We start from the raw sequence: 14,778 nt of genomic DNA on the forward strand, positions 1-14,778 counted from the left end.
GAGATTTGGCACGTGCTTCTTGGTCTTGATTCAGCAGAAACTCCATCAGCATCATGTTGTCTTTCTTCAGCTGTTCCCGCAGAGACCGTGGTACGTCTGGGATCATCCAGGCAACCAACATGCTGAGGAACATGGCAAGGTTCTGTAGGGAAAAAGACAACTTGCTATGTAAAGAGTATGCTTGGAGTTCATTGCTGCTATGGTTGCACAATAATCTATGATTTCTTTTTTATTGTTGTAGAAAAAACATTTCTTGGTTTTATAGGTTCAATATCTGCGCTGCTATGAGCACTGCTATTGGATCGGGAGAGATGATGGAGAGAAAAAGATAGATCAGTGCTTCTTCTCTAATCTGTGATATTATATTTGTCAGCCATAAAGAGAGACAGTGGTAAAGAATGTATGAGGCAAAATAATCTTTGTTTACAGAGACATTGGGGCTTAAAACCACTGAAGAAAGCCACATAGCAAATATAAAGGTGTTCAATAAAGACTTGGGACACCACCACCATTTTTAGACAGACATCAACAAAGCCACAAATGTAAATGTTTTCATGTTTTCAACATTTTCTTACCTGGAAGAATATTACAAAGGCCAGCTTTGCCGCCAGGACAGACCAGTACTGTTTAGAGAAGGTATAGGCATCTGTTGCCCATGGAGGGTCTCTGTAGTCCTTATACCTGAAAAACACAGACAGGATGAGTATTAGCAAGGATAACCTTAGGACAGCCTGAACTTATGTGATTACAGATCAGAAAAAATCTGTTAATTCCTAAAAAGATTTTCCTCTGGAAATCCTTGCTATAAATGTCACATTTTACAGTTTGTGAAAACTCCAGACAAGTTCGGGATTTAGGTAAAGTAAGAGTTAAGCTGCTGGGCTCAAGGACTTACAGGGTGATCCAGATACGTCAAGGTTAAGGGAGTCACTCTGACCTGCACATAGAGACTCCGGTGATGAGGGTGGTGGTGGGTGCGGTGCCTGGTGCGAAGTTGCTGACATTGAAGTAGGACAGTGAGTGCTCTGTGTAGCCATTCATAGTGCCATTTACACTGTACATGTACTGGTAAACCATTCGTGGAACAAACTCTGACGTGAAGGAGATGACGAACGCCTGAGGAGATACACAAGGGATGGAAATGACAAAACTGTACTAGCCCTAACCCTATTATTGCAGATATATCACATAACCATGTCCTTGTTACTCCTGGCACATCAACTCATTAACAACGTTACCCAGTTAAATAGGCTATACCCGCATTCAGACAAATAATCTAACATCAATAACATTATCTAGCTGTCAGTAACATTTTTGTGATTTCTCTCATCTCTGTTGTGATACAGCCGAACTACCGAGGGATCAAACCAAAAGAAATCTAAAGATGGGTTTCTGTTTGGTGTCTCAACATTTACACTGAATTAATGGTGGCATTAACAGCTCAGCTATTTCAATTTGTTACATGTCATCCTGAGAGTAAGAAATTCATGTCTGACCCGTGTAACAGTTATTTCCATAATTATCCATTGGGCCACACATTATTGTGTTAAGTCTCGCTTCCTGACAGAGAACATGCTGAGTGCTTTAACACGTATTGGGCTTGGGCCATGAATTTTTTTTCTCTTGTTCTTTATCAGTTTTCGTGAGTTCAGTATGTTGACTGATTTGCAGACGATGAATTTCATCAGTTTTACATAACAGGAAACAGCTAACTGCCTTAGCCTGACAACCGTGTGAGACATTGATTTATACGCTGTGGAATTTTTGCCCACTCCCAGCACTATAGAGCAGCTTGTAAACATGGCTATAAGAGATGCTGATATATAAATATAATAAACATGTTTTTATTTACATGAAAAAAAGATAAAAATTTTATTCCAAAGAAACATCAACCTCACAGAAATGTCAGCATTAATGATGAGTAAATTGTTTGTGTTTAAATTGTTTGTAAAGTGTTTAGTGAAACCTTCTCTGCCAGTCACACACACACTCACACACACACACTTACATTGGTAATGACAGAGAACTTGCTGATCCCACAGAGAATGTTGTACCAAATCCCTGGAGAGAGCATGTGCATGAAAAAAGACAGAGAGGGAAAGGGAAGTGTGTCCATCCATGTGTGCATGTGTATGGTGTGTGTGTGTGTGTGTGTGTGTGTGTGTGTGTATTTGTGCAAAGGAACATGACAGACAGACGGACAGACACGGAGACAAAGAGACAGAAATGGAGGGGCAGAGTGGAGTAAAGGAAAAGAAAGTGATTAAAAGTTCAATCATTGCTTATCTCACATTCACACAGAGACGGACAGAGTGGACATGCTCTCGTGTGTGATCTATACCTATGTCTTTACACCTCACAGCATCTGGCCGCCGGATCTCAGTGACAAATTTTGCAGCATCGAGGCGAATCTCGATGACGTTATTGAGCAGAGCAAACGCTGGTGCCAGTGGGAAGGAGGCCACGAACAGAGACACGAAGCCGTACTGGATTACTGTAAATATGAACACATACATGCACAGATAGTTTTAAAAAAAATGACATTGTGTGATTGCAGTGGTAGGTGAGCAAGATGCTAAAAGAGACTCACTCATTTCCATGTATTCTGGGCTGACGCCTTCAAAGGGTTCAAGGGTGAAATCTTTATCAAATTGTTGTTTTGGTCTCTTCTCCTCTGTTTCATTCTCCTCATCTTCTCCTGCTCTTTTCTTTCCCTTTTCTTCCTGTATTGTTCTGTACATCTTTTTCAACTTACTGCAAAAACAATACATAAAGGACAGAGGATAGAGTCAGAGCAAAGACATCACGGTGTGAAAAGTTTGGTAAATGGAAAAAAAAAATATGAACAAAAAAAGACGTACGGTATGAGAACCTCAAACACATTGTTTTGAATAAGCTGCTTTCCAAGCATGATCATGCTGAGCTGGATGCAAAGTTCGATGAGGCAGCCTGGAGGAGCACACTGTGGAATAGAAAACACACATTTACTAAAGAATAGTTGCACATACACACACACACATTCTCATAATAACGACTAATGTGTGTAACATGAACCTACTTCCTCCATGCGATAGTCTCCAAATACGTAAACATAATCGCCAGGCCGCCCAGCAAACCTGCAGGAAAGGAAGGCCAAGTCACATGACAAGGAATAAAGAGAAAGACTCGTTTGAGGTGAGTCAAGAAAGAAAAATGAAAAAAAAAAAAAAAACTACACACCTGCCCTTGAAGAAGGCCACATAGAAAATAGGTGCAAAGGCGTTCATAGATTTGAGAAAGAAAGACTTGAAGATCAGCCTCTCTTCAAACTCTTCCTTTGTCTTAGGGAGTTCTGATGGAAAGAAGAAAAACATCATCAGGTCATGTTGGACACTTGCTCTTGATGGTGTGTTTCACTCACAATGAGTGACTTTAAAAAAAAAGTTTATTTTTAAAAGGAAATGACAGAATTATTATAAAAACAAAATCACTAGGTTTAAGATGATAATGGGCAAAGTAAAGTAATACAACTTCCAGAATTGAAGGTATCTTATGTAAAATGTCACTTCAACGTATTCTGCAAACTTATGCAAGGGGTATAAAGAAATGGTGGAATGATAACCTTCATATCTTTTTGGTCCTGAATTTGTGTGTTGCTGTTGCCTATATTCAGCATTTTCTCCTTTATGGTACAGACACCGACACATTTTACCCAGCGCAACATTTGTTGCAGCTAACATAATCAGTTGTAAGGAATTCCAATCTAATGCTTTACTTTGTAACACAATTAAATACAATACCCAATTCAGTCAGCCACACAGCGATTGCTCCATAAACCTCCTCCAACACTAGAACGACCAGCATGTTGAGGATGATGCCTGTGGTGGTGACGGTCATCCTTACGCTGGCCTTGGCTTCAGGATCAGGGTTCACGGACCACACACTTAACATGCAGATACGGTAAACTGCCACCCCAAACACTGCAGAGAAGGTCACGAAGATCTGAACACACACAGGACACATGCACACACATTATGAAAAGGTTAGAGACTCCTGTCTTTAGGATGATTTTTAATATTTGGTAAATATAAATATCTATTTTTTATCCTTTTCCACTTCTTATCTATTGATTTCTTTTTTCTTTTATTGTTATCATTGTTTTAACATTCTGTAATTTTTGATTGGACTTAAATGTCTATAATAAAGTGACCTGACTGACACAATAGAAACTTTTGTGAGTAATAAATTAGGATCACTAGTCTAGACACTGTTGAGTGATGAGGAATTAATATGGAAAACAATGAGGAACTCATGTAGATAAATAAAATATTTATGTATATAAACTGGCAAGTATTATCTAGACAGATAAAAACTATCAAACTGTTTCTGTTAATTGCCTGACATCCTCATAAGAATGACAATAATATTGTTAGCGTTATAAGATCACAAGGAGGCAGACAGAGGTTAGAAAGGTTAGAAAGGTGAGAACATGAGCAGAATATAAATGCAGTACCAGCAGTAGTAAGGTGGACACATTGATGAGGTAACCTGACAGGTGATCCTCAATGTCCAAAGCCTCTGGCTCTTGCTGTCAAGAAAAACATGTATGTTATTTGGGTAAACATATTGATATATGCGATAATGCTGAGCACATGTTCTGCACACACACATTATGTTTTCTGTCTGGCAGGTGCATGCCATGCCATCTGAAAGGACAGAAATCCCCTCCCCTTCCTCCTCTCCCTCCCCCCCTTCTCTCTCCATCAGTAATCTGGGCTAATCTCAGGCAGGTAAGCAGCTTTGGACTCAACCACACACAGCAGATGAGGGGGGTTTCCTCTTTATGCATCAACATAAACTCATACACTTCCAGTTAGTCACTAATAACGTTTTTGTAGACGGACGGCAATATTTGCATGTATAGCAGCATTTTGTTTGCCTTCACTGAGTGTTGTGTAATTGAAGAAGTGAGATCTGTGTTCACAATCACTATGTGGAAAGTTTAAATCCTCTCAGTATGACAGCTCTGCCCTCTTCACCCCTCCCAGCAACTCTGTCCACCTAATGTCCTATCACACAGAGCAGTGCAGTGATACCTGGGAGGCCAGCATCTGGTCGGTTTCTCCATCTGCACCATCTACAGCTTGAGTCGACTGCAAACAGAGCGAGAAAAATTTCAGTCAATTTAACTATGTGTGAAGTCTGTGCTACAAATCAGAAAACTGCATCTGACACACACACACACACACACACACACACACACACACACACACACACACACACACACACAATACCTTCTTCTTAGACTCTGCTTTCATCTTAGCTTTTTTCTCCTGTAAAGCTTCTTCATATTCAGGCCTCATCTCCTCCTGCCACAAACCAGCACACAGTTGTTAAAGCCAATGGGAGTGCACCACAAAATATCACCATTGTATCACACTGTGACTGTGAAGTGACTGTCCCACATTAACTTTAAGCTACAAATCCACACGATGTAGCTATATTCTGTGGTATTTTTGATGGCTGTTGCATGGCATGGGTTCAGATTTCAGTGACCTCATATCTGTAGCTTTCACAGCAGGCCCTGTTCTCGGTTCTACCCTCAAAATATGATGCTATTTGGCAATGATTTTAAGTTGAACTTTAAAATCCAATCCAATTTTTAACTGATTCATCACAGCTCAGATGCAACAAGGTTTTCTCATGGACAGTTCAGAATATGCTTCCCTAATACAAAGTGAAGAGAAACAAGCTGCTAATTAATAATATCCTGAATGTTTTGTATTTTTATAACATAAGAAGATAATTTAATTAATTTAAATTTAATTTAAATATGCATTGTCCAATTTTCAACCAATTATAAATATTCCAATTAATACCAATCCACTAAAAAAACAAACAAAATAAAATGATACAGCATCTCAACCCAGATTCTGATTCTGCTCTTGACTTCAGTGTGGTTACATTTAATAGAAACTTGCTCACCTGGACTCGCTCCTACAGGCAGCAAAGACACAAATAAAATAAAAGGGAGAAACAGAGAGAGAGGGAGTACGAGTTGTGTTAGGCTGTAAGTGTTTATGTTGCGACCCTGCTGCGTCATCTTATCCATCAACTGCACTGCTCTTAGAACAGACCAATCCCATTACAGTCCTTTACAGGGTTAAGGAGTCGTGATAATGTATGTATACATGGGTGACAATGTGTATATGTGTATATGTGTGTTAGGGGGAGGCCACTGCTTTGAGACAAATGATAATCAGCGAGGCAAACCACAACTGTCATCATGATTGACCCGGGCCATGAGGTTAACACTCTCACCCTGACTGACTTGGCACTTTAATAAACAGGACTTGTGATGAGAGAAAGTGAAAATGAGACAGACATAAAGATTGATATGATATGATATTGTATTGTATTTTATTTATTGTACACTATGTGTGCGCACAGTATTCTTGAATCTATTTATTCTACCTCTTCATCCTCCAAGCTTGTCAGGTCCCAGGTATGTTTCAAACACATCTGTCGCCTTTTCCAGTGCTCGAGGAAACAGGCAGCTGCAAGAAGTTGCACAGAAGGAATGTTAAAAATCACCAGCTTTAAAAAGACCCAAACATTTTAAACAATGTATGACTAATCCAGAAATTCCTATACTGTACAATAATGTTTTAGCAGGAGAGAAAAAGGAACTAGTCCTTGCTCAGCAGCTGTCGTGGTGAATCTGGAGCTTATGAAATGTGGTGCAACAGAAATTTTATTTATGAAAGAATTGTTAGTCTGTATATCTCGTTCAATAGAGATTAAAAAATAACCTAGACATTTTAATACAGTAATGTTTACATAACAGAAAATTAAACATTGGGAATTGGACAAATGTAAGTAATATACCAGGTAGTACTAGTTAGTTAGCTAGTTAGTTACCACTTAGTATTTACATCAGAACAGGCCCAGAATAAGCCCACTAGAAACCCTATGAACATGAGCCACCTCAAAGATGGATGGCAGTACATTTACATGCTGTCTTAAATACAGTGATTACAATCAGTAATTCTCATGGTTACACCAACACTGTTTAGTCAGTGCTGTTTCACTCACTCCAATCATGCATCATGCATCAGCATACACTGAAGGACATTAGCCTGACCATGCAGTATTACCTTGTTGCTATAAATCTGTCATCCTACTCAGATAGATGAGCAGTAATTCCTCCATCATTACAGCAATAAAAGATCAATATACTGTAAATCCCCACTTAGACATTTACATTTACCCATTTGGCAGACACTTTAATCCAAAGTGACATACCAGTGAGGGACAACACTAAAGCTTCAGTGCTGTAGGAGACCTTGGTATAAGTACGAAGTACTAAACCTATTCAATAAAGTGAAGTGCAGGAAGATCAGGTAAAGAAGTGCATTGTAAGTGCTAGTTATGTTACGGTGTTGGAGGTGTCAAGAGAGGAGGTGCTCTCGGAGGAGAAACTGTTGGTATGTGCATTAATAATGCCATACAGGACTTCATTTGTATTTAGCACTGTTTCTAGTACTAGAGCTACAATTTTGAGGACTTACTGTATATGTAAATTTACTGTACTGAATTTATGCATGATTGTTATGAATGTCATGATTTTAATTAAAACAGATGTAATCAAACCAGCTGCATCATTATCAGGAAAGTGTATTAGAATGTATAGTTACCCCACAGAGACATGAATATAGCAAAGAGGACGGTGGCTCCATTGTCAAACAGGTATGAAGCTCGGGCCAATGAGCACACTGAACTCAGATGCCAGTAGTCACATACTCCATCACACAGTGGACACATGGTGATGTTCAGGTTATCATCACAAGTCTCCTGACTGAAATAAACATGTGCAAAAACAACTCAGAGATTAATATAATCACATGTAAGTACTTTTAATATTGCATACATAAATTGAATGAGTGTATGTCTTCCTACCTTGGCACATTGGTATCTACAGTGAATATGCCATACAGGAAGACAATGATGCCCAGTACAGAGGGAGGGATGAGTAGCTGAGTATAAACACCCAACCAGGCAAAATACAACCCGATCTGCTCTCCAAAGTATTTCCTGGTAAAATAAAGGCAGTGTATCATCTAGCTGCCAGGGTTTACAGGTTTACAGATTTACATTTTCACTAATCCTATCCTGACACTTCAGACCAGTATGGTCTCTCCAAAGTCATGGATTATTTTCTAAGAACTAAGCTTTGCAATTCATGGCTTTCAGAGAATAAACTAAAGGTCTAAGGAATGTCAAAATCAAAAGACCAGACTGTCAGGCTTTACTGAATACTTTTATGTTCCTCAGAGGACACATCCTTTCCATTTCAGACACTCTACAAGCTTTCAATTTGAACCTCTCTCAGGTCAAAATGTTAAATTTACACATCATGAATCATTTATTTAATATAAAGGACTTCCCTGAAATATTCTTGGTCCAGTGGTGCACCTGAGAATATAATAACCCAATGGCCTTTTCTCTGGCATCATCATTAGGATAAACTTCACATACTTAGCCCCACTGGTACCTCTTGAACAGCAAAATCATCAGTATGTTGGTTCAGTCAGTTTTGTATTAGCAGCTATACTGAAAGATGCAGTTTCAAACTACAGCTTATAGACTTGATTTTTGATTGCTCAGTACCTGATCAGGTCCACGGGCTGGTATTTATGCATGACTCCATAGTTAGCCCATTCATCATGCAGGAGCTGAATGAAACCAGATGACAAGAGTAAATTATCTGTTTATAATATATATATATGCAGTTAACACTAATTTATACATGAATATTGTATAAGTGAAATACATATTCTCAAATGTATAATATTTTTATTTGTTGAATGCTATTAAATTAGTCTGAAAGTCAAAAGCTCAGCAAGACACTTTCACAAACATAGCTGCTGGGTTGGTTACAATGACATTTAATTAAACAAGGTTGAAAAAATCATCATCACACATTTGATGACTTCAGCATACTCGACTTCTAGATAATAAATATTACAGTTTTAAACAGCTGAAACTACGCTTTCATATCCCATTTTGTCTAGTTTGTGGTTGTAAAAAGATTAAACCCGTCTGATGTATTTGTAACAGGTCTGACTGGTCTGATTTGAACCCTGAAAAAACACATACTAGAAGATGAAAATCACTGGTAACAGCCAAATCAGGGCATTTTAATCAGGCTTAAGGCAGTCTAGCCTTTTCCTGTCAAGAAGCATGAATCGTATCATCTCCAGTGACTCCAGTAAGAAGTGTAGATTGCATACATTTTCTCATCACATGTCAACGCCACTCAACTCACCTGTCTGTCATTTCGCTGATCTTTCCCTCCTCTCCTTGTGAACGACCCCTGAAAAAAAAAATGTACCACCTCTTTACATGAGATATATTGCCTTACAGTATGTCATATTTTCTGAATATGCATAATTGCAGATAAGAGTTATATTGGAATATTTTGTTCAATTAGACTTTTTCAGATACATTTATCCCCATAAATGTCCCCCAACTGTAAATATATTTACTAACCTGTCCTATATGATACAGAATATATGTACAGAAGATGAAACCTTAATAAATGCATTTTTCAAAGAGTTTTTCAGCACAAACACTTCCACAGTGTTCAATGATACTGCTATTTTTGCAATACTCACATCATGCAGAGGGAAGGCAGAGTCATAGACACCCCGAGCCAATAATGAGTTGATGCCTTGTGACACAAAGAGGGAGTGTAACACAATGTCATGGATACAGTCATCTTTGTGACCGCTGGCATATGGATGAAACTGGACTGACAGCATGCATTTGAACAGTTTTAGAAAAAAAAAAAGTTAGATCTCACCAGTGGTTTGGCAAGTGTGTCTGCAGGTAATGCGTGAAATAATCTCAGCCACCTAGAAGCAAACATAGCATAGGTATGTGAACTCAAATATGTATACGCAAAACATCAACAAAATCGCAAATGAAATTAGAAGATATGTGTTTCTGGACTCACTATTCTGCTGCGTGTTGCATTATCAAACAAGGTTTCTGTTGATTTGATGTCATACCTGCAGGAAATGCCAAGACAGAGTCACAAAAACAAATGTGTTAACAATAGACCTGTGGGATTCATGTGTGCTGGGATCAATGTTCAACCCTGCACCTTTGGTAACTCTCACTTTCGTTTATTTTAATGCCAGAGTAGCACACAGATTACACAATTTCCATTTCAGTGGTGTAAACAATAAAAGTTCAATTTCCGTGAGAGCTGCACCATGTTATGATAAGGACGATAAAAGCATGCAGCCTGCAGGTGATTTAGATATTAGGGTGTTATCTAAATCACAAACCATAACTGGGCTAAAGCACATGCGTGTCCCCAGCCAAGGGTGACTCCTAAAGTGGGTTAGTTTTTTGATACATGTGAGTGTGACAGAGTAGGTACTCACAGGTGGAGCTTGTCTCTGATAAAAGGGTGTTTGAGGGTTTTGAAATGGATGTGTGTCTGTGAGTCTCTGTGGACGTCAAAGTCAGGGACGTCTGGCTGAAACGGCGTGTTGACTTTGGTCATAATGGAATCACACATCCCAGCAATGCCAGTCCGTTTCCGCAATTCACATTTCTGCTCAAAAAAAACATGCATGCAAAACATTTTGATCAAATCCACAATTGTTTTGTTTACTGTACCACACATATCTGTGACATACAACCGCTCAGTCAAAAAATTGTTGATTGTGATATGCACCCAAAATGAATCTTCTGCAAATAGCCACAAATATGTTCTATATAACTATAATATCAATGACCAGTGTGTAAATGACTGTGTTAAACTGCTGACCTTTTTCACAGCAACTTTGATCTTCTGAAGCTCTGCCTCTCGACTCAGTATTGGCCATGGGATGTGCAGCCGAATAAACCCTATGCCGTTTGACCTCTGCACGTAAACACATTAATACACAGATAAATGAGAAATGTGACAAACATAAGACACATAACATAAGAAACACTATATACATCACTTCATCACATCGACCACTGCATACATGTCAAATTAGATCTGAATTAAGACTGAAAAAAAAATGTTTCAACATTATCACCGCAGGGCTATATGGACAGATTAACTGTGGGTCTGTCTTATTCACTCTCTTCCTCTTTGCACTTAATTGCTTGTGCTACTTGTCGTGATGCAGCCAGATGAGCCCTCTTTAAACCTGTAAGTATGCTACTTTGTGTTACAATGAGGATGTTTTGTAGGAAATCCCATTATTTCAAGCCCAGAACCTCCCAATCCTGCAAAGTACAGAAAATGAGAGCAGTAAATCATTAACTGTCGGGAAAGGCATCTGAAAGCCACCACAGTGTCTGCAATTATAGATTCTGATAATGTCAAAAGTGAAAAGCTATTACCGAGCCTGTGGACCACTGAATTAAAACCTGTCCATGCAATTACTGTAATGCCCTCAGTGCAGGGCAGATACAACTGCACAGGCTCAAACAGCACCTGCTACACTTCTAATGTTGTGTTTTAACAGACATTTACCAGCAATTTTTCAGCATTAAAATCTATTACAGCCTGTTCAAAGTCACCAGACTTTGCACTACTGTCAAGCTCCTCATAAGAAATTATAGTTAACGAAAAAGTATAAAGTATAATGAAAAATAAAATCACTGCAAGGTCATTTATAAGAGGTGCTATTTAATCAAATGATTCTATATTGTTTTAGCACAGTGAGGGAGATTATTTCCACAGTTAGGCTGCAAAATGAAATTGCAAAAATTATTTGCACCATTATGAGGAAAACTAGTGAAGATTCACTCATGTTATAGCCTACACCAACAACACAACTGAGGGTATTCATTCCCTGATCCATAGTGTTACATTTTCAAATAAATCCTTCACTGTTCAGTTTTCAAAACGCCAGCCACAGACAGACTGTTACAGAAATACACACTGATACAGTACACAGTGACCAAAGAGCACATCCTTCCTCACCAATCGTGCTCGATATACATTCATGTGCCAGCATACACACTTCCGAGTAGTGGATCACTCTCTAATAGGGCCCTATAATCTGGCCTTTGGCTTCACACTTACGGTCAGCAGTCTTAATCCTCAACCAAAACAGCAGCTGATTTAACACGCAAGTGTCTCACACACACACACACAAACACACACACACACACACACACACAAACACACACACACACACACATCCTTGTTTGAATATATTTGAGATAACGAACTCCCTAGCCCCTAACTTTAACCATCACAAGTGAATGTCTTACCCTAACCCCAACCTAAGTCTGTTCTAACCCTGACCCTAAAACCAAGTCTTGACCCTCAAATAGGCATTTAAACTTGTGAGGTCAAGCATTTTGGCACAGACAAAGCTGTTGGACCCATAAGTATAGTGGGCTCCAAGTTTACGGACCACCCACCCACACACACACACACACACACACACACACACACACACACACACACACACATAGAGTACACAAAAGGAATTCTGTACAGTACATGACAAGAGACATGCAACATTGGTAATATTGTTTTTATTATTATTACCATATTGGCCCCTGATATTAATAAGTTCTCTCTTTAATTGGAGTGCAGGCATGTCTTCTAGCTGTAAGGGACAAGCTGAGTCTTATCCTCAACCTGTTTGGCAGCCGTCCAATGAGAGGATTTGAGGTCACATCACTTAAGGATGGCTCTGACCCATAAATGTTTATAGGAGTGTGTAGCAGATGAAAAATTAATCATAGTGAAAGCACTGTAACAGCAGATACACACCTCTTTATCACGTTCTATTTGTAGTCCAGCTTCCAGTAGTCCTGCCTCAAACTCCTCCCTCATTAAAGCCTTCTCCTCCTCAGACAGCATTGGCACCTCCGCATCTCCTGCAGGTGCACCTGTCTCCCCAGACTCTGCTTCTGTGTCCCAGTGGCCTGGTATTTGTATTGGTATACTCCCATTGGATGCAATGGAAAGGCGTGCCTTGGATGCCAGCCTTTTCTTATATTTGTAGCAAAGGACATAGTCCACTTTTCTCTTGCCATCAGCGAAAAAAAGCCCAGGGCCTAGATCAATTCCAGAGTCCTGACAAACACACACAGGTAATTAATGAGCTAAGTGATGAGGGTCACAAGGAGGGAACTTAGGTAATACTGTAGTGCAAGATCATGACAAACGTGTGTCAGCTTAGGGAGGGGAAAACTGTGATACAGTATGTGAGTGTTTACAGTCAGAGGAGACCATACCAGGAGAGGGGGCTCATCAGTGTCTGGGGGGTTGATGGGGCCTCCATTGGCGGCGTCGAGCCCAAGCCCAGACAGTGATCTGGCCAACGAAACAAGCTTCACCGAGTGAACTGACGACGACTCACTCATTTCTGTGGTGACAGGTATACGCTCTTTTCCGTTTCATCCCTCTGCTGGTACATGAAAAGAAAAACAGGAGTTCAGTATCCAGAGGTCGGGATGACCTGGCATCATACTTCTATCAGTTGTTAAGAATTAATGTATTTTTCTTTCTCAATAATTTTTATTGGCCTGAAATGTAAAATGATCCAATAACAAACAGGAGAGAAAATCCTATAAATTAAACAGAATTCTGTGAAGTACAATTTCAATCCAACTTGGAAAACCTAAAAGTTTTCTTATGACTCATTTACTATGTGATATTATCTCATAGTTACTAGAGCTTTCCTAACTAAGAGATCGCCCAATGAAGTTAAATTTAGGAAAAAAATGTGCATGTTCTGCAATTATAATTTTTATTTTTTTTATTTTGCTAATCTAATATGATTTATGGCATGTTAATGTATGTTTATTAGAAATGTTCTCATAATTCTCCTCTCAATGAAGTCATAATCATGAGGGAAGAAATGCAATAATGAAAAAAAATTGAAACCCCAGGTTGGGAGCCTAAATAGTAACTGTATTTTATAAGATAAAATAGTATCTTATAAAATACAGTTACTATTTAAATTACCATACATATATATATTTTTTTTAATTAACAGATTTTTAATTCAAATGTACACTGTAGATCAATTTTAGGTTGATGTTACTGTCAAACATAATGTGTGAAAAACCACAGAGTAATGTCTGTTTTAGACTGACAGATCAAATCGAAGACAAAGTTAAGCTGCCTCGTCTCTTTTTTTACCCAATTGAAAATGTGGGCTCAGATTAAGCTCACACTGCAATCCAAACGGCACAGTTTACAATCTGTTGGGGTAATTTGGTCACTTGGTTCATTCTTCGAGATTAAGTGTTTTGAGTGGTTAAGTCTCACTACTAGAAGCACATGTGTATCCCAGACTTCCAGACATAAAATAATGGAACATTTTTGAAAATGACACAGCTAACCTTCCTAATATTTGCAATTCAGTCTATTCAACTGTTCCCTGAGCTCAGAAATAACTGAAATAAATAATGATACTGTTAACAGTATGCATGGATTTTTCTGTACGCATGTTTTTTGTTTATTTTAAAGGAACATTTTGATATTTTTTGACTGAGCTTTGGTCACTGAAACGCTCTGGCAAACCTCTAACGCCGCATTAAATCTGCTTCCTTACAAGGGCTCTGAAATTTAAAGATACTTCTTTCACTTTTTGTAGTCATCTCATGTTTGTTAGCTACTATTGCTTTCCATTTAACACTTTACAGCTGACTCCTTCATCTGTGACTGATTGTCAATGCTCTTAGAAATTCAGTTCTTTGACTTATATCAAATTTGAACAGATTATCTGCCATATTTTAGTGACAAAATTAATTCATTTG

General features: G+C 38.7%; 1 protein-coding gene across 1 annotated transcript in view; it reads right to left on the reverse strand.

Annotated features, from left to right (window-relative positions):
• ano2a (anoctamin 2a) overlaps positions 1-13,415 on the reverse strand; it is a 14,902-nt gene extending 1,487 nt beyond the window's left edge. The window contains exons 1-26 of the mRNA XM_023403865.2: positions 13,249-13,415; positions 12,782-13,087; positions 10,823-10,918; positions 10,434-10,606; positions 9,998-10,052; positions 9,845-9,896; positions 9,657-9,712; positions 9,308-9,355; positions 8,650-8,714; positions 7,939-8,073; positions 7,677-7,837; positions 6,454-6,536; positions 5,965-5,976; positions 5,274-5,348; positions 5,076-5,132; positions 4,493-4,567; positions 3,780-3,981; positions 3,220-3,331; positions 3,059-3,116; positions 2,862-2,962; positions 2,591-2,754; positions 2,342-2,494; positions 2,009-2,061; positions 938-1,116; positions 576-681; positions 11-142 (exon numbers count right to left, since the gene is read on the reverse strand). Of these exons, the coding sequence (XP_023259633.2) occupies positions 11-142; positions 576-681; positions 938-1,116; positions 2,009-2,061; positions 2,342-2,494; positions 2,591-2,754; positions 2,862-2,962; positions 3,059-3,116; positions 3,220-3,331; positions 3,780-3,981; positions 4,493-4,567; positions 5,076-5,132; positions 5,274-5,348; positions 5,965-5,976; positions 6,454-6,536; positions 7,677-7,837; positions 7,939-8,073; positions 8,650-8,714; positions 9,308-9,355; positions 9,657-9,712; positions 9,845-9,896; positions 9,998-10,052; positions 10,434-10,606; positions 10,823-10,918; positions 12,782-13,087; positions 13,249-13,377 (2,838 nt within the window). The 5' untranslated portion in view covers positions 13,378-13,415. The remainder of the gene's footprint in view (positions 1-10; positions 143-575; positions 682-937; positions 1,117-2,008; positions 2,062-2,341; positions 2,495-2,590; positions 2,755-2,861; positions 2,963-3,058; positions 3,117-3,219; positions 3,332-3,779; positions 3,982-4,492; positions 4,568-5,075; positions 5,133-5,273; positions 5,349-5,964; positions 5,977-6,453; positions 6,537-7,676; positions 7,838-7,938; positions 8,074-8,649; positions 8,715-9,307; positions 9,356-9,656; positions 9,713-9,844; positions 9,897-9,997; positions 10,053-10,433; positions 10,607-10,822; positions 10,919-12,781; positions 13,088-13,248) is intronic.
• Positions 13,416-14,778: the final 1,363 nt, after the last annotated feature.

Source organism: Seriola lalandi, unplaced genomic scaffold, assembly GCF_002814215.2.
Source record: "Seriola lalandi dorsalis isolate HSWRI2012SDOR001 ecotype SW California unplaced genomic scaffold, Sedor1 jcf7180002054188, whole genome shotgun sequence".
NCBI lineage: Eukaryota > Metazoa > Chordata > Actinopteri > Carangiformes > Carangidae > Seriola > Seriola lalandi.